Source organism: Helianthus annuus, chromosome 14, assembly GCF_002127325.2.
Source record: "Helianthus annuus cultivar XRQ/B chromosome 14, HanXRQr2.0-SUNRISE, whole genome shotgun sequence".
In the NCBI taxonomy this organism is placed as follows: Eukaryota; Viridiplantae; Streptophyta; class Magnoliopsida; order Asterales; family Asteraceae; genus Helianthus; species Helianthus annuus.
Window position 1 is genome coordinate 78,945,445 of NC_035446.2, and position 23,311 is coordinate 78,968,755.

Sequence of the window (23,311 nt, forward strand, 5' to 3'; positions counted from 1 at the left end):
TGGCGTCGTGCCCCATCTTGTGGCATCGCTGACACTGGCCCTTGTTACATGCCCCATTGTGGTGCTTGTTACACTTGTTGCACTTAGGGTAGCTTCCCCGGTAGCCACCCTGTTGCTGGGTGCCTTTGTTGTTTTCAGTTTTCCTTTGCTGTGCTGGGGCCTGAGTGGGGTTAACATCCTTGCTTTGACTTCCTTCCCACTTACGCTTGCTGTCACTAGAAGTTCCGACAGTAGCACCGATCCTTTTGGGCAACCTGCCCTCCTCTACGGCCTGATCAGTGAGTTTGTGAGCAAGTCGAACAATCGGCTGAATGGTAGTGTGGTTGGCTGAAGTGACATGGCTTCGAATTTCTGGAGCCAAACCCTTGATGTACAGTTCGATCCTTCGGTACATTGGTCGTGACATGTTTGGGCAAAGAGCAGCATAGTCGTTAGACAGCTTGGTGTAAGTTTCAATTTCCGACCCAACCATCTTGAGCTCGTAGTACTCATTCTCAAGCTTGTGGATGTCATCCCGGTGACAGTATTCATCCTTAATCATATCCTTGAAATCCTCCCATGCGGTAGCATTAGCAGTTTCCAAACCAAACATCTGAATCTGCGCCTTCCACCAAGAAAGCGCGCTTCCTTCGAGTGTAGCAGTAGCAAATTTCACCCAATTTGCAGGGGGACACTCGCAAACAGCAAAAACAGCTTCAATTTTCTCAATCCAATGCAGAAGACCTATGGCACCCTCAGTGCCGTTGAAAGGGAGAGGCTTGCAATCCATGAAAGTTTTGAAAGTACACACTGGTGGTTGCGCAGGTGCATGCTGACCTGTTCGTGAGAAGCGAAGCGTATAGGTTTAGAGGCGAAAAGTCGATGTGGCGGTAGGATCTATACATCCTAAAACAACGAGCTTACCTATAGGGTGAGCTGCAAAAGCCGCAGCCACTGTGTTGAGCAGGTTAGTGAACTGAGCCTGCGTCATGTTAATGTTTCCTCTTCCACGTCCACTCATTGTCTTCATAACCAGAAAACACAGTATGAGTGTGATGGCGTAATGTAGCGAGAATGAGATAGAAGAGAGAGGTGTATCTATCTAGTTTAGGCACACTAGTACGTATATCATAACAGGAAACATAAAGCAAACAAGTAAACACTGGTCCGAGCTATGTGGTCAAATGTGTCGAGCCTTGCACTTGGAGTGTAGTGTCGTCGCGAGTCACGGGTTATAGTCTGGTTTTCTCCAAAAAGATTTTCCCCTTTTTAAAACCAAGTTCACTATAACCAATGGCTCTGATACCAATCTGTCACACCCCCAAAATCCACCTGCGGATAACACCCGCTTCGAGGGCGTGACCGACCAGGATCCAGCCACCAATTATACTGAATACTTAAGTTGATAACAAAAGTAATACTTACTATTCATAAGCTTAGCAAATGTTAAGTTCAGGGTTTAAAGTTTTAAGTTCAAAGCAGTAATAAATAGCGGAAGCATAAGTAAGGTAGTTTAAAACAAAGTTCATGTTTCAAAATAGGGTAACACCCAACACAAGGGTAAACAGACACTACTCGTTCCCAAGCTGCAAGCTCCTTCGTCACTGGTTACCTGCAAAGCATGCAGTAAGGGGTCAACAATAATGCTGAGTGAGTTCACTAGTTGTCCAGTTTTAATTACCAAAAACTTTGTTTCGCCGGTTAATTTATCCGTTTATACATGCCCTGGGGAGCTACCCCAAAAGTTAGCGACTAAACTGTTTTTCCAATACCGAACACTAGGTAACCGTTGCGTATCCGCAGGATGCCCCGATGTCAATGTTCTATCATCATTGACGGATTTCTGAGTACATTAGTTCACGACCGTCCCAAACCAGGGCACGGTGTGAGGCTGGTAAACACCTAAATAGCGCTATCAACTAATAACCCGTTCGCCTAACCCGGCGACTAATCGGTATTTGTAGTAGGGACTTGAGTGATAGAGTTTCGTTTAGTGCCGTTGGTTGCAATCCGTATAAACAGTAATTAACCAAAAGGTTTCCCAATACCCGGGAAGAAAAATAAGTTTTGTTCCCAATAACTAGGGAAAGTATGTAAATGGTATCCCCTTTTACCAGGGGATAGGGTTGTTAGTCTCGTGTCCCAAACCACCGGGACGCATGCTTTTAAGTTGTGAACTCACCTTGGGTTGCTCGGTAGGTTTAGGTTACTTGTCAATCACGTTGGTCACCACGTCCTAACATGGTTACCGGTATAGGTCAGGTTCGGTATACAAACATTCACGTAAAACACATATAGACACGTAACTAACACGTATCAAGCATATAAGTAAACAGTGGGTTACTGGGCCGGCCTAAGTAATTAAGCAGTCAACATCAACACATAATCCAGTCAACAGATAGCCCAAGTTAAACACATATGGGCCCAGTAACCAAAATGAACAGCCCACTCGCAACCAGCTGGTCTCGAGTCGCAACCAGGTGGTTTCGGCTTGTCACGCTATGGTTGTGAGTCGTAACCGTGGTCTCGAGTCATCACGTTTTGGTTGCGAGTCGCAACGGCGTGGTCTCGAGTCGCAATCTCGAGGTTTCGACTTGTCATGCTTTGGTTGCGAGTCGCAACCGTGTGGTTTCGAGTCGGAATACTGTGGTTGCGAGTCGTAATGCCGTCGTTGCGAGTCGTAATCTGTCACTTTCATGTACACGTGATGATGCAGATATGACAGTCCAAATTGTACCAAGAATTCAGGCCCATAATAGGAAACAACCAATAATATTTCACTAACACTTTTCCTCATTTGACTAGTAGTAAAAATAGATCAAACTTTGCCTTATTTGAAATCTTCAACCCACATTCAACAAGTTCATCCTATGTTCATAATTTCTAGGGTTTTCATGCCAACATATTCACACATTTTTGGACCGAAAATCACCTATTTCTAACAAGATTAATATGCAAGAACAAGTAAAACATACACTTAGTGGCATTAACATAACTCGGTTGGCCCTAAACATCCTTAAACCATTATTCCATAACCATTTAAGCATGTTAGTAAGTATCATACATAAGGTTTAACACACATAGTCAAAACTTCACAAACTTCCTAAAAATCATGCATAGTATTTCTAACCAAGCATAATATTTCTAACCAAACATGCATAAAAATCTAGTTCATACAACAATATAAACCCTATGCACATAATAGTCACTAACCGGTTGAAAAGGAGAAGAATGAGCCGAAATAAAGGAAGAAGCCGAGGAGATGAAGTGTCCGAGTTTAGTGATGATGAACTTGTCCGAGTTTCTTGTCCGGGATCCAAGCTTGAACCGAAAAGAGAAGGAGAGAAGTGGTGTTTGGAGAGGGTTTCTAGTGAGAGAGTTTAAGGGGTGTGTTGGTGTGTAAAAATGAAAGAAGTGGGGGAAAGGTGGGATATATATACTAGGGGGGTCCAACATAAGCCAAGGGTTTCGGCCCAAACCGGTTACGGCCCAAGGCCCACTCGAGACCAAGCGGCCCACTCGCAACCGCCCGGTTGCGAGTCATGGTCTCGGGTCGTAGTCTCGGCTCTTATACATTTATATATAATACATACATACATCACATACCATGCAAAAATCACGTTTCCATTTAATAATATTTATATACACACGAAATATTACAAGGTGATCGTTCGGAAAAACCTCGAGTGTCACAACCGAATCGGTCACAAGGACCATACCTACCATTCCCTCAAATCTTGTCTAAGATTTAATTTCATTTCTTTATTGGATTGGTTACTTATGGAGGTGAACAAAATATGTTGAAGGATGGCTATAAGTATGGTGTGTGATCACTACACCATTCCTCATATCATTCACAAGATCACACTCCCTCACCCTCACTCTCTCTATCCCTCTCTCGGCCACACTACCACCGCCAACACCACCACCATCATCCTCCATTTCCAAGTTCCATTCAAGCTTAAAGGTTGGTACAAGGAGCTTGCATCTTGTGGAGCTTCAAAGGAGCTTTGTTTCTTGCTTATTCTTCATCTTTTTCTCATCATCTTCATCACTAGATCCTACCCTAGTCTTGTGCTAGTAGTAAGTTACTTTTACACCCTTGCTCATCTTGTTTTTGTGATCAAAAGTTGTAGTATGTTAGTATGTTCAAAATCACTAAAGAAACAAGAACACTAAAGGGAGGAACATGAAACTTTACATGAAATCCTACATAAAAAGTTTACTTGAAGATGAAAAATGCTATTAGTTGATGTTGTCATGAGTATGTTGTTAGTTTATTATTAATTTTTGGTTATGTGATGTTAAACACCAAATGAATCTTGTTAAATAATATTTAGAAATATGAATCTTGTTACATACACTTATAGTCTTTTTAGACATGATATAAGTGTAAAAACCTTTTATTTACAAGAAGAGTTCAAAAGGGTAATTTTTGTAAAAATTGTCTACAAGTTGTAAACACTAAGTACTTCCAAGAAAATGATTTTTAAAGAAATAAATACGCTTCGGAAGGTAACTAAGTCCACTAATGGGTTTACCAAGTTACTACGCGTATTCGAAATATATCAAGTTCATGATTAGTGTGTAACGTATATATTTTTGCTCTAGGTGATGTAAAAATTTGTAAAGGTTTATTGTCGGTGTTGATGATGATTTTTAAAAGAAAATAAACACATGTTTTGAAAACATGGGAAACCTCCATTTTTAGGGGAAACCCGTCAAAATTTCTATAGAATTTTGACACTTAGAAAAATATATGTTTTTGAGAAACTTATTCTCTAAAAATGTGCCTAAAAACATTTACCAAGGTTTCCCTAATTTTTGTAAACTTCAAGTAAGGAAATGATGATTTCTTCAAGAATAAAATTGATAATAAGTATGTATATTTTTTTTAGAAAGATATATATATTTATTGATCACAACATTTGTGCTAAGTGTCTGTAGTATGTGTTATATGTAATAGTGTATTAGGACTTGAAAATACACTAAATACTCGTAAGAAGTGAAAATACAAAAATACACCTACAGTATACAAGATACATAATTCGGGTGCAAAGTGCAAAATACAAGATACTTATATTAATTTTTGAGGAAATAATATAAGTAAGATACATAGTTAAAAATATAAAATATTTTTAACACAACAATACAAATACAAAAGATAGCGACTTGTGCTTGTACGATACAAGTCTAGTGACTAACGTTAAGGAAACACGTATAGGTCACGACGTTAATTAAGCAAATCCGGTGAAGTTTACGATGCAAGGAACACAAAGTTGTGAGTTCATGCTCCCCCTTTTCTTTTAACTGTTTTCAGTTTTATAACTTCGGAGGTGAAATACATGTTACAAACATTTCAATGTTTACAAAATGGTATGATGTGTACAAAAACAAGAAGCAATCTTGGTGAGAACGAGTACTAAGTATGATGCGTTTTGAGAAACGATACGAGAAATCGTGTCACGAATAGGGTACCATAAGCACCATTAATCAACAATATACCTAGACCGCAGAACAAAAGGTTAGATCTAACGGGTACGAGCAGCCACACTCTTGGTGAGAACGAGTACCAAGCAATGCTTTTGTGTCTCAGAATATGCCAACTAGAAAATGCCTAAGATTTGTTTACTTCCTATGTCGTGTCACATGTTAATGGCCTTGCAACCCATTAACAACACGATACATACAAGAATACATGATACATACGTGAATACTTGATTTACACAAGAATACTTGATACATACCATGTTTTTCATACAAAGTATACAAACGTTCAATACAAGAACTGCATGAATTCACACCAACATTATGTTGACGTTTTTCCAAAACTCACATGTATTTCAGGTAACTAGAAGTGGATGTGCGCGCGGCTTTACTCATGCTTGTGGATGTCGCTTATGTTTATCTTTAAATAAAGTTGTAAACTTTTAAGACAATGTTTTATGCTATCTCGCGATGTAAACGCTAACTTATGTTTTCAAATTATAAAATGTTTGGTATTTAAAATTATTTTTACGAGCATGTAGTATGTTTACCTTTCGTATGCAATGAGAACCTTTCATGATCACACCTCGTGCTCCGCCGCTGATAGGGGTGTGACGCTACATGCATCGAATATCAAGTTCCTCATCAATAAGTGATTTAATCACATAGGGCTTGTATTCATCAAAAAATAAGTGAGTATCTCACATTATATACGTTGAAAACAGATGAAAAATGGTTTACTCACCAGTAAGATGAACTCTCGTGCATACCTTGATACCAGAATGTGTCGTGAGTGGATGAACACCAGTCGGTAAGTTTAAATCATACCTTAACGTATCCCCTAACTGCGAGTACATCTGATAAGTTAGGCTTAAGTGGACAACAATACCAATAATCGTTATAGGATGCTTATCTTAATATTAGCTAACTGAACAACAAGAGCGTTTTGGCGTGACCGTACACTGATATGATTCTCTTACCCTCAAAACTCGCAAAAGGAATGTCTGTAAATATTTATTTACTGCTTTCCGTGTCTGCATCTTTGTATATATTTATTTACTGCTTTCCGTCTTTAAATTTGAAATATTCAAAAATACCAAAAAGATTTTAGGCGTGTTTTAATATAAACTTTATAAAAACCAAAAAGATTTTATTTCTATATTATTTTTTATTGTAAGATGTTGGATCTCGAGTCTCTACCACCTGAAACCTGATCGAAACCAAAACAATTGCATCTTCATAAATGGTCAAAGTTAACAAGTTGCGAAAGTTAAAAAAAAACTAAAATTGGTCTTACAACTTTCAAACTGTTATCGGTTGGTAGTCGATTGAGAGTTGGTCACATGTGTGTCGGTTGATTATGTTCCAAGCGACTATTCTCATTACGCGTCTAGCTTTCTTGTATGTGCATATGCGACATCCAAACCAGCTAAAGGCGAAGAGAACGTGTTAGAAGACAAACTGTGGAATGAAGACATGACATGGATGCATTCAAAGGATCAAGATGATCGAGTTGCCACTGACCACTCATCGACACCACAAGGATCTCAAACTTGAAGATCAACGTCTCACAAGCACCGTTCAAGGGGGAGTTTGCTGATACACTCCCTGTCCGTGAAATGTGAAGACATTGAAGATCCTACAATGTGAAGAACGAACCCTCACGAGAAGCATCCAAGGGGGAGTTTGTTGATGCATTTATGTGGATACGGCTCGTTCAGTTCGTCTACGTTGCGAAGTGATGGCTGAGGTCAAGATATCCTCCTATCTTGACCCGGTACGATAATTAGTTTATGTTTAAATGTTAAACAGTGAGTTATGTCAATATGTTTTGCTGTTTAAGTGTTGTTTGCTGCAAGTCTGTATGCTTCTGCTAGTCTGCATGTTCTGCATATTGTTCTACGAAGAACTATGCACATGGTATCCATGAAGAACTCATCAGGCATGCACATGGTTCACGAAGAATCCAGCATGTTGGCGAAGAACCTGAGTTCTTCGTAGACTGTGCATTCTTCGTGGACTGTACATTCTTCGTGGGCTTTGTTCAGGCCCAGTATGTTCTTCGTAGGGTCTGGATAAGGTTGCATATAAAAAGGGTCTTGCAGATCTGAGAACAGAGAGAGCGCACAACACATAACACAGAGAGAGAGAGAGAGTATTCAGAAAGTTTAGTTTGAGATTTATCTTGTAATCGTTGTACTGTAACTGTTCTGAATGCAATATAAGTGAGCTTTAAAGTTGAATCTTGTTCTTGTGTGTGTGTTTCTTATCTGGGTTTGCATACCCGTTTGGTTTCCGCACTTACGGGTGTGTTCGGTAACAAGGATACGGTTACTAGATCCCCCTCTAGGGGCCTACAGATATTATATTATGACATTTTTTTATGTTTATATATTTCGATTTAACTTTTATGATAATACTAGTTAGGAACAAGTAAAGGGGCATTTAAGGAATTTAATTTGAAATGATGGATTGAGTATTGAGTTTCTGTATATATAAACCCACAAAGTTTTTGCCTTGGTTTATTAATTATATATTCCCTTGAATCTTCTATTATTATTCCCTTGATTCTTCTGTTACTAAATTTGTCTCATGTGTGTGATACTATGACATTTTTTTATGTTTATATATTTCGATTTAACTTTCATGATAATACTAATTAGGAACAAGTAAAGGGGCATTTAAGGAATTTAATTTGAAACGATGGATTGAGAATTGAGTTTCTGTATACATAAACCCACAAAATTTCTGCTTTGGTTTATTAATTATATATTATTCCCTTGATTCTTCTATTATTATTCCTAGATTCTTCAATTACTAACTGCTTTGGTTTATTAATTATATTATTCCCTTGATTCTTCTATTATTATTCCCTAGATTCTTCAACTACTAAATTTGTCCCATGTGGCACGTAATATAATAGTTAGGTGTAAAATGACATATATATTATACTATATATTAATATATTGTTTTTAAAAGTAACAAAAATAGCGATCATGGCATCATGCCAATAATAATGTTTTCTTCGGGAATCCCTAAAGTCAGCTCAAATTTAGCTATTTCTATTTATACGCAATAATGCAGGCCAGTACAGTAAATACAATAACTCTTATGCTTGTATTTATATGCAGTCATGCAATTCTTTAGATATTCAATTCAAAGAAGATAATTCATCCATCCGCCATGGAAGCTCTAAGAATTGTCTCCAAGTTGCTCCACCCTCGCTTATCAAAGCCCAGTTCTCCAAACCCATTTTCACTCTTTCATTTACCCATAAACGTTCCAACTTAACCCCATTTCCAAAAACCAAACTTAATAAGTTCAATGCCATTTCTCCTCCCTTTTCAACCCAACCCGAAGTAGAAACCAACACCGACACCGAAAACCTTGATCATCCCGTGGCTGATTTGGACAAGAGGGCTCCCCGTGGGATAAAGGCGTTGGGTCTTGATGTTGTGGTGTGGTGGGATAAGAACGAGAATGTGTGGAAGGTGTTCGATGATCGTTGTCCACACAGATTGGCTCCACTTTCAGAAGGAAGGATTGATCAATGGGGTAGGTTGCAGTGTATATACCATGGCTGGTGTTTTGGTGGCTCCGGTGACTGCAAGTTTATACCTCAAGCTCCCCGTGATGGTCCTGCGGTAAATTAGAAGCAGCGATGAATTTATTATTATTATTATTATTATTATTATTATCATTATTATTATTATTATTATTATTATTATTATTATTATTATTATTATTATTATTATTATTATTATTGTTGTTGTTATTACTTACTTATAGTTTATAAATTGTAAATACTATTAAAAAAGTAAGAAAATATATTTAGACTATCTTATTTAGGGATGAGCATTTGGTAGTGGGTACTGGTACTCAACCGGTTAGGTGATGGAAATTGTGGATTTCGGGCGACGGCTTCTGCTGTAGGGTACAATGAAGATGAATGGTTATTTATCTGAATATCACTATTGGAAGAGCTACTTCAGTTTAGAAATAAGTACACTAAAGCTTTCTGTGGCTCATTTGAAAATGTGTTTACGTCCTTGACTTGGTCAGGGTCGGGGGATGCACCAAAAAAAACATATTATGCCAGAGGCAGGATTCTTGATTGCGAACAAGTTTAACGTAATCGTTTAATTTTTATCTAAAGAAGAAAGAAACAGTTCGACTTGTTCTTTGCTTTGGAGAGGCCCTCACCAGTTCCCAGAAAAAAATAATTTCAATCACATGTGAATGGTGGCCATTTTATAATGGTAGAATTGCAAGGAGAGTATCCAATTGCCACCACAAACAACCTATTGACATTAATGAGAGAAAATGATGCGACTGGCTGGGAGAATATATTTGAATCACGTCAAAATATGTATAATTCTTGGATAACACAACCTGCTACATATTATGTTGTAGATTAAAGCTGGGTATGTAAAATGTTTAATGATATAATTTTGTAAGAATACACATATTTTTTTATAGTTTCTGTTACTACTATAAATGTAATTGGATAAATAATAATAATAATAATAATAATAATAATAATAATAATAATAATAATAATAATAATAATAATAAGAATAATAAGTAATATATAATATATAACTAATCACTAAATAAAAGATTAAAAAGAGACAACTAAAAGACAAAAAAGCTAAAAACTTAACAAAAGTTGTTAACTAAAAGACAAAGTAGACTAAAAACAAAATAATTTTTTTTTATTAATTGATGTGATATTTTTGTAGGGGGTGTAATAAGGGGGTGTATTTAGAATGGGCGATATGATAATACTAGTTAGGAACAAGTAAAGGAGCATTTAAGGAATTTAATTTGAAATGAAGGATTGAGAATTGAGTTTCTCTATATATAAACCCACAAATTTTTTGCGTTGGTTTATTAATTATATATTATATATTCCTTGAATCTTCTACTATTATTCCCTTGATTCTTCTATTACTAAATTTGTCTTGTGTGTGATATTTTGTTTTTTTTTTTTTATCAGCAAACAACTTTCATTGCACAACACCCAAATATGTACAGAATGCTGTCCCAAGCAAGATACCGGAGACACAAGAAAACATCACCCAATCTAAACTACCAAAAACAACTCAAATTACATTTCCAAAACAATTAAAAGACACCCAATTCGCCCACTCTAAATCGTTACGCCTTACCCGATTCTTCACCCAAAGGTATGACATAACTTCATTACGAACCTTCCAGATCATCTAGCATGTAGTTAACATCACCGCCCGAACCATTAGTTTTATGGATTTGCAGCAGATCCCTAACATTGAAAGCAAAAATTTAAGGGATGTTCCACCATGTAGAAACCTTCTGCCATAAAATCACGGACACATAACAAGACGTGAAAAGATGATCAGCATCTTCGTCTTGGGACCCACATAATATGCAGCAAATTGAGCCTCCATGAACATTTCTTTTATGAAGTCCCTTGAGCATTGGAAGCCGGTCTTGCTCCGCGCACCAACCGAAAACGCTGACTTTTTTCGGTAACCGTTTGACCCATTCGAACGGGAAAAACAGGACGAGATTTTTGTTAGGAGATCTCGGCATGACGCAACAGAAAAAACCCATCAGAATTTAGGACCCATTCCCACTTATCTTGTGTATCCGACAACGCTAAACCGTTAACAACATCGCACAACCGTTGAAACTCAGCCCGCTCTGTCTGAGAGTTTGGTTCACGTTTCCACTCCCACCCTCCTGCCCTATTTGAAATAGAGACTTGCTTGACATTTTCTAGAGCGAATAACGCATGGAAAATATCCTTGAGAGGAGCGTCTCCGTACCATCTGTCTAACCAAAATCGTATTGCTTCGCCATTACGTACCACACCCTTTATTAAACAACAAGCATTCACATTCATATCCCATAAATCCTTCCCCAGCTTGCATATCCCATTCCAAATACCGGACATCCCTGACTTTACCTTGAGGAATGACCACGAGTTTTCTTGGCTGTGGATGGCTGAGATAACTTTATTCCACAGGGCATTTTTTTCTTGCTTCTGCCGCCACCACCACCACTTCAAAAGTAAACTTATATTCATCACTTTAAGAGAACCCAACCCCAAACCGCCCTTTTCACATGGACCGATTACCCGCTCCAAACAAACCCAATTCATTTTTGCTTTGTCATCATCCCCTCCCCAAAAGAAGTGGCATCTAAGTGCTTCAAGACTGTCCAAAACGCCCTTTGGAGCTTTATAAAGTGAAAAGTAGTACAATGGCAAGCTATCTAAGACCGATTTTAACATAACCACTCTCCCGCCAAAAGATAGTGTCTTAGACTTCCATTTTGATAATTTTGCCTTGAAACCCCTTTCCAGTATTTCAATTGATTCATGTTGGCACCCACTAGTAATCCCAAATACTTAAAAGGGAACTTGCCAATGTTGCAATTTATTAGACTAGCCACCCTTTGCACCGTCGATTCAGCAACTCCAATACCGAAAAGATTGGATTTTTTGTAGTTGATTTTTGGCCAGAAACCAAATGGAAACATCTCATAAGGCGAATAATATTGCGTATATTGTTTTTGACCCCACTCCCCCATGAAAACAACATCATCCGCGTACATCAAATGGGTCAAGGAAGGTCCATTATTCGGTAAATGGATACCCCTCAACAAGCCCAAACCTTTAGCTTTTTCGATAAAATTGGTCAAAGCCTCCATTGCAATAATAAAAATGAAGGGGGATAAAGAGTCACCTTGGCGCACTCCGCGGTAGCATTGAAACTCCAATGTTGGGGACCCGTTTATTAAGACCGAAGCTCTAGAAGATTCTAAAATACCCAAAATCCACATCCTCCAAGTAGGCGGGAATCCCATTTAGTGGAAAACGGTATCAATGAAATCCCAACTAATTGAGTCGTACGCTTTCTCTATATCAATTTTTTAAAAGAAAGCTACAGATTTATTTTTCTTCACCCACGAGACTACCTCATTTAAGATCAAAGGACCATCATGGATGTTTCTACAAGATAGAAACCCGGATTGGAAGTCGGATACAACCGACCCCACTACCTTCTTGATCCTATTTGCCGATACTTTTGAAATAATCTTTAAGATACAACTGATTAGACTAATCGGTCCAAAGTCATTAAAGGTTAGCGGGTCCATACTTTTTGGTATTAAGGCAAGGAAAGATGATGCACATCCTCGGCTAATCACCCCATTGGCATAGAAATTTTCCATCACCTTTATCATGTGTGTGATATTATGACAATTTTTTATGTTATTATATTTCGATTTAACTTTCATGATAATAGTAATTAGGAACAACTAAAGGGGCATTTAAAGAATTTAATTTGAAACCATGGATTGAGAATTGAGTTTCTGTATACGTAAACCCACAAAATTTCGGCTTTGGTTTATTAATTATATATTATTCCCTTGATTCTTCTATTATTATTCCTAAATTCTTCAATTACTAACTGCTTTGGTTTATTAATTATATTATTATTCTTCTATTATTATTCCCTAGATTCTTCAATTACTAAATTTGTCCCATGTGGCACGTAATATAATAGTTAGGTGTAAAATGACAGATATATTATACTATATATTAATATATTGTTTTTAAAAGTAACAAAGATAGCGATCATGGCATCATGCCAATAATAATGTTTTCTTGAGGAATCTTTAAAAGTCGGCACAAATTTAACTATTTCTTTTATACGCAATAATAATACAAAGCCAGTAGAGTAAATACAATCACTCCTATGCTTGTATTTATATGCAGTCATGCAATTCTCTAGATATTCAATTCACAGAAGATAATTCATCCACCATGGAAGCTCTAAGAATTGTCTCCACTGTTGCTCCACCCTCTCTTATCAGAGCCCAGTTCTCCAAACCCATTTTCACTCTTTCATTTACCCATAAACGTTCCAACTTAACCCCATTTCCAAAAACCAAACTCAATAAGTTCAATGCCATTTCTCCTACCTTTTCAACCCAACCCGAAGCAAAAACCGACACGGACACGGACACCGAAAACCTTGATCATCAAGGTGAGAAATTTGACTGGTTTTCTCACTGGTATGCACTTTCTCCCGTGGATGATTTGGACAAGAGGGCTCCCCGTGCGATAAAGGCGATGGGTCTGGATGTTGTGGTGTGGTGGGATAAGAACGAGAATGAATGGAAGGTGTTTGATGATCGTTGTCCGCATAGATTGGCTCCACTTTCTGAAGGGAGGATTGATCAATGGGGTAGGTTGCAGTGTGTGTACCATGGCTGGTGTTTTGGTGGCTCCGGTGACTGCAAGTTTATTCCTCAAGCTCCCCGTGATGGTCCTGCGGTGAATTAGATCACTTGTGGCCTTCTTTCGAACAATTTCATTCTTTATTATACAATGATATTAACGATAAGATACGCGCAGGTTCATTCTTCCCCAAAAGCATGTGTTGGTGTTTATCCAAGTACCACGCAAAACAGAATTGTTTGGTTTTGGCCCAGCACCGATCCAAAATACAAAGATATCCTCGCCAAGAAGAAACCACCATACATCCCTGAGCTTGACGATCCTTCATATTTTGACAGAACCGTCATGTACACCAGAGATATGCCATACGGGTATGAATGTGTAGTAATAGACGTACACCAACATATTGCATAAATTCAACCATTTGTTTTTAACAAATTATCATAGAAAATCATGGGTTTTGTTGATCAAGAGGGTGATAATTGATATAGGTACGAAGTCCTGGTTGAAAATCTTGTAGACCCTTCTCATGTTCCATATTCTCACGCTGGGATAATGCCAAACGCATCACCGCCTAGATAAGTATTTGGCAATCAAATAATTGTTGTCTCCTATTTTTTTAGACAATCACCAAACTAGGCATGTTGATCCAAAAAAATATTACAAAATAAATATTGACGGCTCCATCATAGCCGTCACAAAAAGGTGACGGGTCCATATTAGCCGTCACAAAAAGAAGAGCCAACTAAATCTTAGCGGTGACCTTTAGCCGCTGGTTAAGATAGAGCCATCAATTTACAAATGTAATTCGTTTGGTCGTTTTATGGACCCCTTGGACTATTTGTTGCTTTAAGTCACGGCTAAAACTAAGCCTCCATAGCCAACTTTGTTTAATTGGCATTTTTGTTTGGTTGGTTTTGGATATTTATATTTTTAAGCGGTATAATTAACGCCAGTTTTGTTAATATATTATGCCAACATCCATGTTTTGGTGATTTTCCCTTTAATTTTCTTATGTCTTGATAATCACCCACCTAACACAAGTGTCTTGCACTGTTAAGCTTGATCGAGAAGGGGGTTCACCTATGGAAATAAGCATTCAAAGAATAGACAAAAATGGTTTTACTGCAATCGAGCATCAAGGTCGTGAATGGAGCTTTGTTTCTCCTAGTATAGTTAAAGGTAGTCTCACAATCAAGGAAAGTCCGAATAACACAAAGGTATAAGCTCTACTTGTGTTGGACATGTAAACCTAACATGACACAAGATTTCGTACGGTTGGCATGCACAAGACTTTTTTCTAATTTCATTTGCATTTTTTGTGTCGGTGTTTCATGTCATAATTAGTACTTCATTCCTTCAACATTTTTTATTCAGGAAAACTTAGTACAAACGCAACCTCGAAAGGATCATCTTATCTTTTTTTGCACTCCAGTGAGCCCGGGTAAAAGCAGATTTATCGGTGTTGGCCCTAGAAACTATAGACTTTGGATGGATCCATTTATTTCAAGATGGATTAACCATATTCTGGTGAATTTGGTTATTGATTCGGATTTGTGTCTTATTCGGGCTCAGGTAAAACACTGTCGACCCTAATTGTGATTCAAATTGTCATGTTCGGATTTTGAAAAATTATGCAACTTTCAGGAGGAGAAATTGATGGAGGTAGGTCATTCAAATTGGCAAAAAGCATGTTTTGTGCCAGCAAAGTCAGATACTATTGTGGTGACATTTAGAATGTGGCTAAAGAAATATGCAGCTGGTCAAATCAACTGGGGAACCAAATTTAGTGGATCTCTTCCACCCATCCTTTCTAGAGAACAACTAATGGACAGGTTTATTTATTTGCATAAACGTCAACCACACTAGGGTTGTTTGCTCTCTAATTGATTTGTTTTTTAGGTACTGGAGCCATGTGGTGCATTGCAGTAGCTGCAGTGGTGCATATAAAGGTTTTAATACGCTCAAGATCTCTCTTCAGGTGCTTTCAGTTGCTTCGTTGGCTATAATGGCTACAAGCAAATCAATTGCCGGAAGAAATACACTTGCAGCTGCTTCAATTTTGTGCTTTGTGGGATCAAAATGGTTGTCACATTTCGTTTACAAAACCTTCCATTTTCATGACTACAATCATGCCTTAAAATGAACGTTTTCATGTAATATTATCATTGATAGATTTATTTTCGTGTGATTACTTATTATAAATAATATGACTGAGGACACAAATTTATTGAGTATAACTGTAATTTATTGTTATTTATTATATATTCTTATGTACCTGTTAAAGTCAATGGGAACAATAAACAATCTCAGCCCTTAGATCAAGCTAAGATTAAATCCTGACCCTTTTAATTCAAGAAAACCTTCAAGAAGGGGAGGTTTCTTGACAGTTTTTGGATTCCCTTTTGACTTGAATATCCTACACACCGGGAAGAATAGAGGCCACGATCTATCTCCAGCAGTTTAGCGCTGGTTTGGTACTCCCCAGTTAGTCATCAAATGGTAGTTTCCACTCACACATAAACCATATTTGAACAACCTGCAATCCTGTATCATCTGTGAACTATTCCATAAAAAGTCATGATTTCTTTCCTTATGCAAATCAATCACTGGATGGACCAGGTACTCACAAAAACACATCAATCCTTCCTCACTCTAAACCCTTAATTTCTTCCCTCTCTAAACTCATCATCCACTAATCCATCCAGAAATTGATACATACGCTTCAGAATCTCGTGTTTCCAGTTTCCACCATGTATCAGTGGTGAAATTATTGTTGGAAAAATAGGTGAAAATAGCATTTTTCACAAATATAGGAAAATGATTTTTTCCTATTTTGGACTAGAAATAAATATAATAAAATGAGTGGGTTTTATATATTTATTTGTGGGTTTGTGTTCTATGTTGGAAGAGCTTCGCAACGAACTAAACCACGTCCAAAACGGAGCTAAGATGAATGAGATATCGATGCTCAAAGTTGGGTGTTTGGAACATTCAATGCTGAAACTAAAGGGAAAGTAGCACCTTGTCCCACATTGGAGGAGAGATGGAAGTTAAATGGGTATTTAAGGTGGAACTCTCCATCCTTATTGTTTCATGGAAGCACACACTAGTGTCCTCGCGAAGCGTGCGGAGCACCCTAAGCTGCACACGCTCGCCTGCTCGCGCGTGTGGCGTGGGCGATGTGGCGCACTTTGCACTTCGCACGCTCGTATCGCGCGTGGTAGAGCACCAGGGTTGCAAGGACCAAGTGGTAAGTGATGCGGCGCATGACGTGGCAGTCATGCGCATGCGCGCACGAGTACACACGGTTTGGAGGCGCGCGATTGCGCGCATGGGCGCGCGCACACCAGGGTGACTTGCGCGCAGAAGCTTCCAGCATTGAATGACAGTGCAGATGTTTAATGCAATTTAAACCTCTCATTTAATTCGTTTTTGGCTGTTTCAAACCGAGAGCTGTATAAATACAGCTCCATACCTTGCTGTAGAGGATACCACAAAAACCCAGCAACACAACAGCAATTCACTTTCTCTCCACAACTTTTCTAATCTCTCTCTTGCAGTTTCTAGGTAACCTTCGGATTGTAGGTGAACTCCGGCAATACTACTGCTCCGGCTGTTGTACCCTGGGAAACAAAACGAGTGATCTTGGGAGACTTGGAATTTGTTTTAAGGGAAGCACGTGTACACGTGCCTCAGCCAATCTTCTTCATCTCCAATTCTTGTATTTTATTTATTTCAGTTGTAATTGTATTTAGTTTTTCCTGCTTTCTCTATTTCTGTATTGTAATCGTATTAATAAAATTTATTTTATTTTATTTAATTACGCGAACGGTTCCTACAATTATATCGATCCAAGCGGTTACTATTAGATTATAAACCTAATTATATGTGTGTATTATGTATTCTTAGGATAATTCACTACAAGAAAGTTGGCTTTTAGCGACGACCCTTTTAGCGGCGACATCAAAGAAGTCGTCGCTAAAAGGCCAATCCGTGTCCAGGTTCTAAAACAAATCCCTGACCGTTGATCTTGTGTGCAATATGACGGTCCATGTTTTATTGTTGCTTTAGGTGTACAAAAAAAGTTGTGGTGGGCAAACCAATCACTCATATCCTGCAGCGTTCGGAGTCATCTCACATATCCTCAGCCGCTTGCTCGACGCACCACGTCCACTGCACCAGGTACCTTTTCTTCAATTTTATTGATTTAGTTTTTCTATTTATGTGGTAATTGAAGACATTAGGGTTCTGTTGGTTTTATTGATTTAGTTTTCCTATTTATGTGTAAGTAATGTTGTCTGCAAGTTTTGTATGGATTATGTATGTTGTTTTTGAACAGATTATGCAAGTTTTGATGTACAGTTGTTTTTTGCTATATTGAATGGATTCTAAAGTATAATAATGTTGGGGGCAAGGCTGAGAGAGGGGATGTCGAGATCACGAGAGGGCAGTGCTGATATGGTGGCCTGAGTGGGTCTCGACTTGACTTTGGTTAATTGTTTTTTTTTTTTTTTGTGGCAGGTTTGACTTTGCTTAGTTGTTTAGATGCTTGCTGAGAGTTTTGAGGTTTATTATTGACTTTGGTTAATTGTTTTTAAAAACTAATTGGCAATATTTCGAACCAGTTTTGTTGTGCTGCTAGTTATAGTCTCAACAGATCCAGATCTTAGTTATATGGTGTTCCAACAAGAAGGTCAATTGTTCCAGAGTTGGTACCCATATGGTGTTCCAACAAGAAACATAGAGATGTGGGTTGGCCAAGAAAAAGTGGAGTTAAGGGATGCAACTGCTGATGTAAGCAGATAGATAATAGTCATGATTTTAACTCATTCACATGAGAAGATGTGTCTGTCACACCCCCAAAATCCACCCGCGGAGTACCACCGCTTGGAGGCGTGACGTGACCAGGATCAAGCCACCAATCATATCGAACATATAAGTAAATAGTAACGTAAATGTATCAACCCACAATATGAAAGGTGTTCAAATAACATAGTTTAAGTAGCGGAAGCATAGTATAAAAATCCAACGGAATTATTAAGTTTTCAACTGTCATAAGTGTTTAGCAAAAACATCCACGATGTCCACAACGACTGTGCCTCCCGTGCAAGCTCCATGAATACCTAAGGTCCTGCAAGGCATGTAACAGAGAGTCAACAACTAGTTGAGCGAGTTCACAGTTGGTTTGTTCAGTTATAGTAATCGTATTGTAAATCGTATGTTCGTTTAGTAATCCATGTATCGTATGCATTTGTATCGCAGCCCTCTAGGCATGTGTGCAAAGATTAGTGGGAGTTTCCCAAGTATTCTAGACTAGGTATATTTGTATCGCAGCCCACCCAGCATGTATGCGAAGTTTAGTGTATGGTTCGCAGCCATTCCAGGCATGTGTGCGAAGATTAGTTCTATTATCGCAGCCATTCCCGGCGTGTGTGCGAAGAGAAGTATTTGTATCACTAGTCTAGCAGTATCTATCAATAATCCTCCCTCTCCCGAGGCCAATAGTACATAATCCCGATAATAACTTAAGTACAAGAAATCTTCCAAACCCATTCCCGACCCTGGGAACCCATGCCTTAGTAAGGGTGTGAACTCACCTTGGTTTTGCTCGGCAGATACACAGAAAAGTTCAATTAAGCTATATGGTGGTCAACCACGTCCTACCATGGTTACCATACAAGTTAGGTTGGTATTCAAGTAGTGCACGTATGTTCTACACGTATTGTACACAAGTAACGATCATACACTACAAGAAAATGAAGCTAATGCAACCCCACTAAAATGTTGCAATAGGTCTTGAAAAAGTTGCATTAGGCCTAATGCAACCTTTTATTGGGAGCTGCATTAGAAGCAGTTGCATTAGACCTAAAGCAACTTTTTTAATGCCTAATGCAACTTTTTTTGTAAGTGTTGCATTTATTATTCAAATGCAACTTTTTAATATGCAATCTTTTTACATTCTAATGTAACTTTTTTACTTTAAAATGCAACTTTTTCTACATATAAATGCAACCTTTATTATGGTTTAGTTACAAAAATGCAACTTTTTTCTAGACTTAATGCAACCATTATTCTTAGTTCTAATAGAAAAAATGCAACTTTTTTGTATAGCAAATGCAACATTTTTACGATTTCCGATTACGGCAAATGCAAAAATAAAAAATAAAAAGCACACAAATACAAACTATATAAAATACTCATAAAAATCACTAAATATATATAAAATCACATCACATAAATACATAAATCGAGTCAATTTTACCAAATGCTTATACATAAAATAAAGTGTATGTAGAACGTTTAGTTAACATAATCACACAGTTAAAGCATACGATTTCTTTTCCTCTTGGGTTGCAGAATGATCTAGTTTTGGATAAAGGCATGTTTCATTTGGACTTGGCTGAAGAGGAACACATTCATCCACAACTTCTTCCTCGAGGTGTGACCGTTCACATTATGTTTCCCAAATAAGCATCCGACCTCCTTATATTTCACATTATGTTTCATTTAGACTTGGCTGAACAGGAACATGTTCATCCACAACTTCTTCCTCGAGGCGTGACCGTTCACATTATCTTTCCCAAATAAACATCCGACCTCCTTATATTTCCCAGTTAAGTATCCAGCTACTAGAACATTAACCCCTGCCTGTTGTGAATCCGTGGCTTTTAATCTCTGCCCTAATTTTTTTATAAATTAAAGGACTGAATCTTCTCATCAATTACCTGGTCAAATCAATAAGACAAAAAAAGTCTTTCAATCTTTGGTTCTAATACCTTATATCTTTATAGCATCATAGTTCTAGGATCTATACTTTGGATTATAGAATCTCGGTAATAAATATTTATTATAGTCATAGATGATGATTTTCTTAGATATTATATTTTTATTTTTTATTTTGTTGAACCGTAGTTTACCTAAATATTGATTCAAGAAAGGATTGCATGCTTAGGAACTCATTTTACTGCTAGTCTCCCGGAGCTATGTTGGGGAACAAACAAATTGAACCAAAATAATTAGAAAATATAAGGTATCATAAAAAGTTAACCTAATGTATAATCTTTAGCCAAATACTTCTAAAATATAAACATGACTCAACCTTAGCTCCACATGGATTTTTGACAATCGTTAGTGTCCAGCTTCAAGGAATAAATCCGAAACCTAAGTTCACAAAACAAAAGAGAACATATTCAAGAGATTAACGAAAAAGAACATAAATAAAACCTACAACCATAAAACAAACAGTGATTTTAACTTACCCAGGTGTCACGAGTCGAGCAAAAGGAGGCTAAATAGGAGCCACGCTATCACACTAAATCTGAAACCTAAGCAATCCTCGCTGCTGATTGAAAGCATTACAAAAAAAGAAGCATAAACACTGTCATAAAGCTTTACAAACCCCATTGTTTTCTTATATGCATAAGTGATCATGAACTTAATGACACCAACCTCCAAATGAAAAATTAAAGTCAGAAACAAAACATAAATGCATATAACTCACGTCAAAGTCAATGTAAAAGGCTAAAGAACATCTCATGCAAATTCATGACAATTGTTACAACATAATAAACAAAAGAAACACAGTCATTTACTTCTGTTTTTCAAAAAAATCAACAAAAGAAAAGAAAACTTCATAACAAGTACTCGACAAAACAATCAGCACTACAAAAAAGAATATGAAAACACTATATAATGATGAAGTATCCTCACAAACTTTTTTTCCCAAAATATAAGCATGTAGTTCAGGAAACTCAGTAGTGCATTCACAGTAGAATCTCCGCCTTCATCTCTATAACTTAACTAAACATCACCTTTCTCTAAATTTAGGTCTAAATTTTGTTTAACCTATCACATCTCATTCTCCACCTCCATCTTACTCATAAGCACTTATTTTATTTTTTTTATCTTTCTTATATACTCACAAACATTTATGGGGATGCAAAATAAAGATAATATCCAAAATTTTAAAAAGTAGAAAAAGATGAAGACTCAAATGTAAATGCTATTACAGTACACAAAATGTAGCATAACTGGTTTATGCTAAGAGCTTGTCCAAGCTGGCAGTCAAAACAAAGGTAAATGATTGGTTTGAGTTAAATAGATGTATCTGCATTGCAAACCATGTAATTCAACATAGTAAAAGGAAATTGTAAAAATGATAACTAATATAAAATAGAACTTACCTTGATATGAACAAGAACCCAACTAGATAAGGGTATCACAAACTTCATCAACTAGAATCAAGTTATAACTGCATTCTGCATATATGACGAACTCAATAAATTAAGCACAATGAATTAACCATATTATATAGATCCTAGCAAAGTCCATAAACTCTTTTTTTAATGGCAACACTTAGGGTGGAAGGAGTGGGTTCAGGTAACTCATGCGGGGAGGGGCTTTGCCGATCGGGGAGGTGTTGCCAGCCTTCAATCGGTGAGCGGGGAGGGGTGTAGGCGGTGAGTAGTCACCGAGTGGGGAAGAGGAGAGAGAGGGGGTTAATGGTGGGCCCCAACCCCTTTCAACCAATCACATTTTTTTTAAATTGTTTACCATTCTCCATGTGTTTGAGCATTGCTAGTGATTGAGTGCAAAATGAGGAGTGAAGTGGGGACTTGACATGACATGACATTATTGGTTAGAAAATAAGTTTACCACTCCGAAAATGAGGAGCATTCTTCCACCCTTACATACTCCTAAATTACACCAAATAAATTTTAATCTACCCCTTCTTGGGATTGAACCCAAAACCTCCCACTAAGAAGCACATGCCTCTACCATGTGAGCTAGCCCACATTGGTAAAAACAAAATATCATGTTTGTATGTCAAAGTGCTGTTGCATTGTATATAGTGAACAGAAAACTAAATAAAATATCAATAACATCATAATATCACAAATCACAGCCTCATTTATTAATCATGTTTGTTTGTTAAAGTGCTAGGCATTTACATGAGATCTAAAGGTGAATACGATGGCACACAATTAGGTTTACTGTAACTAAAATCAACAAAATAATCAATTAGTAAGACTAAATGGGGGCAAAGAAGAAGTTACCAAACGCCTAGGGGAGTAAATGATTCATAGATGCCTGTAGTAGTAGAAATAAGATACATCGGTGACTGTGACTGTGGTTGTAGATCTGCATCGGTGCGTTGGCGTGGACCCGATAGTGTTTTCTTCCTTTATGACTTGGGTTATCGTTTTGTTTAGGGTTTTAATGCTTGGGAAAAAGATGTTAGATTGTTTTATAGAAGATAAATGAATTAAAATAATTTCCATCATATGGTGTTTTAAAAAATCAACAAAAAGATAATCATTTATCTAATATTAAATCTAAATTTTGATTATTTATAATAATATTCTTTTCATATTATTATAGTCACGTGTACGTATATACATCCAATCTCTAAGACTACACGGTGTGGGCATAGATGAGCAGTGTTTATGTTCTTCCACACCGCACACACCACATCGTCCCATCGCGTTGTCAACAGCGTTGTGTCATTTTATATTTTCATGTCACTCCACATCGTATGGTCTAATTGAGACTCTAAGATTAAGGAGTAATGGGTCCCACCACCACTCATTAAATTTCATTTTATATTTTAGT

At 37.4% G+C, this 23,311-nt stretch overlaps 2 protein-coding genes and 1 long non-coding RNA gene across 8 annotated transcripts; 1 reads left to right on the top strand and 2 right to left on the bottom strand.

Annotated features, from left to right (window-relative positions):
* Window positions 1-11,736: 11,736 nt before the first annotated feature.
* Window positions 11,737-12,318, bottom strand: LOC110906813. The gene has a single exon (XM_022151889.1). It carries the CDS (start codon window positions 12,316-12,318, stop codon window positions 11,737-11,739), a length of 582 nt encoding a protein of 193 aa, XP_022007581.1.
* Window positions 12,319-13,183: 865 nt separating this feature from the next.
* On the top strand, window positions 13,184-15,952 carry LOC110908537 (protochlorophyllide-dependent translocon component 52, chloroplastic). Its single transcript, XM_022153490.2, has 7 exons — window positions 13,184-13,792; window positions 13,874-14,067; window positions 14,188-14,274; window positions 14,751-14,916; window positions 15,074-15,271; window positions 15,344-15,531; window positions 15,599-15,952. The coding sequence occupies exons 1-7, from the start codon at window positions 13,226-13,228 to the stop codon at window positions 15,840-15,842; spliced, it is 1,644 nt and encodes a 547-aa protein (XP_022009182.1). The 5' UTR covers window positions 13,184-13,225; the 3' UTR covers window positions 15,843-15,952.
* A 3,953-nt stretch (window positions 15,953-19,905) lies between these two features.
* Window positions 19,906-22,930, bottom strand: LOC110908538. 6 transcript variants are annotated; one of them, XR_004878798.1, is made up of 7 exons: window positions 22,756-22,930; window positions 21,883-21,957; window positions 21,731-21,806; window positions 20,959-21,038; window positions 20,799-20,860; window positions 20,617-20,680; window positions 19,906-20,424 (listed from the first exon to the last, which is right to left on the bottom strand). It is a non-coding gene; the product is annotated as an uncharacterized LOC110908538 (long non-coding RNA). The 6 variants fall into 6 exon arrangements; XR_002574698.2 differs by lacking the exon at window positions 21,731-21,806; XR_002574697.2 differs by lacking the exon at window positions 21,731-21,806 and having other exon boundaries at window positions 20,959-21,041.
* Between the last annotated feature and the right edge of the window lie 381 nt (window positions 22,931-23,311).

Excerpts from the sequence above, each read along its gene's own strand:
- LOC110908537 (XM_022153490.2), top strand. The coding sequence starts at position 13,226 with ATGCAGTCATGCAATTCTCTAGATATTCAATTCACAGAAGATAATTCA. Across the intron at positions 13,793-13,873 it reads CTCCCCGTGATGGTCCTGCG|GTTCATTCTTCCCCAAAAGC; the intron begins GTGAATTAGATC and ends AGATACGCGCAG. Across the intron at positions 14,917-15,073 it reads AAAGTCCGAATAACACAAAG|GAAAACTTAGTACAAACGCA; the intron begins GTATAAGCTCTA and ends TTTTTTATTCAG.
- LOC110906813 (XM_022151889.1), bottom strand. The coding sequence starts at position 12,318 with ATGGGATTCCCGCCTACTTGGAGGATGTGGATTTTGGGTATTTTAGAA.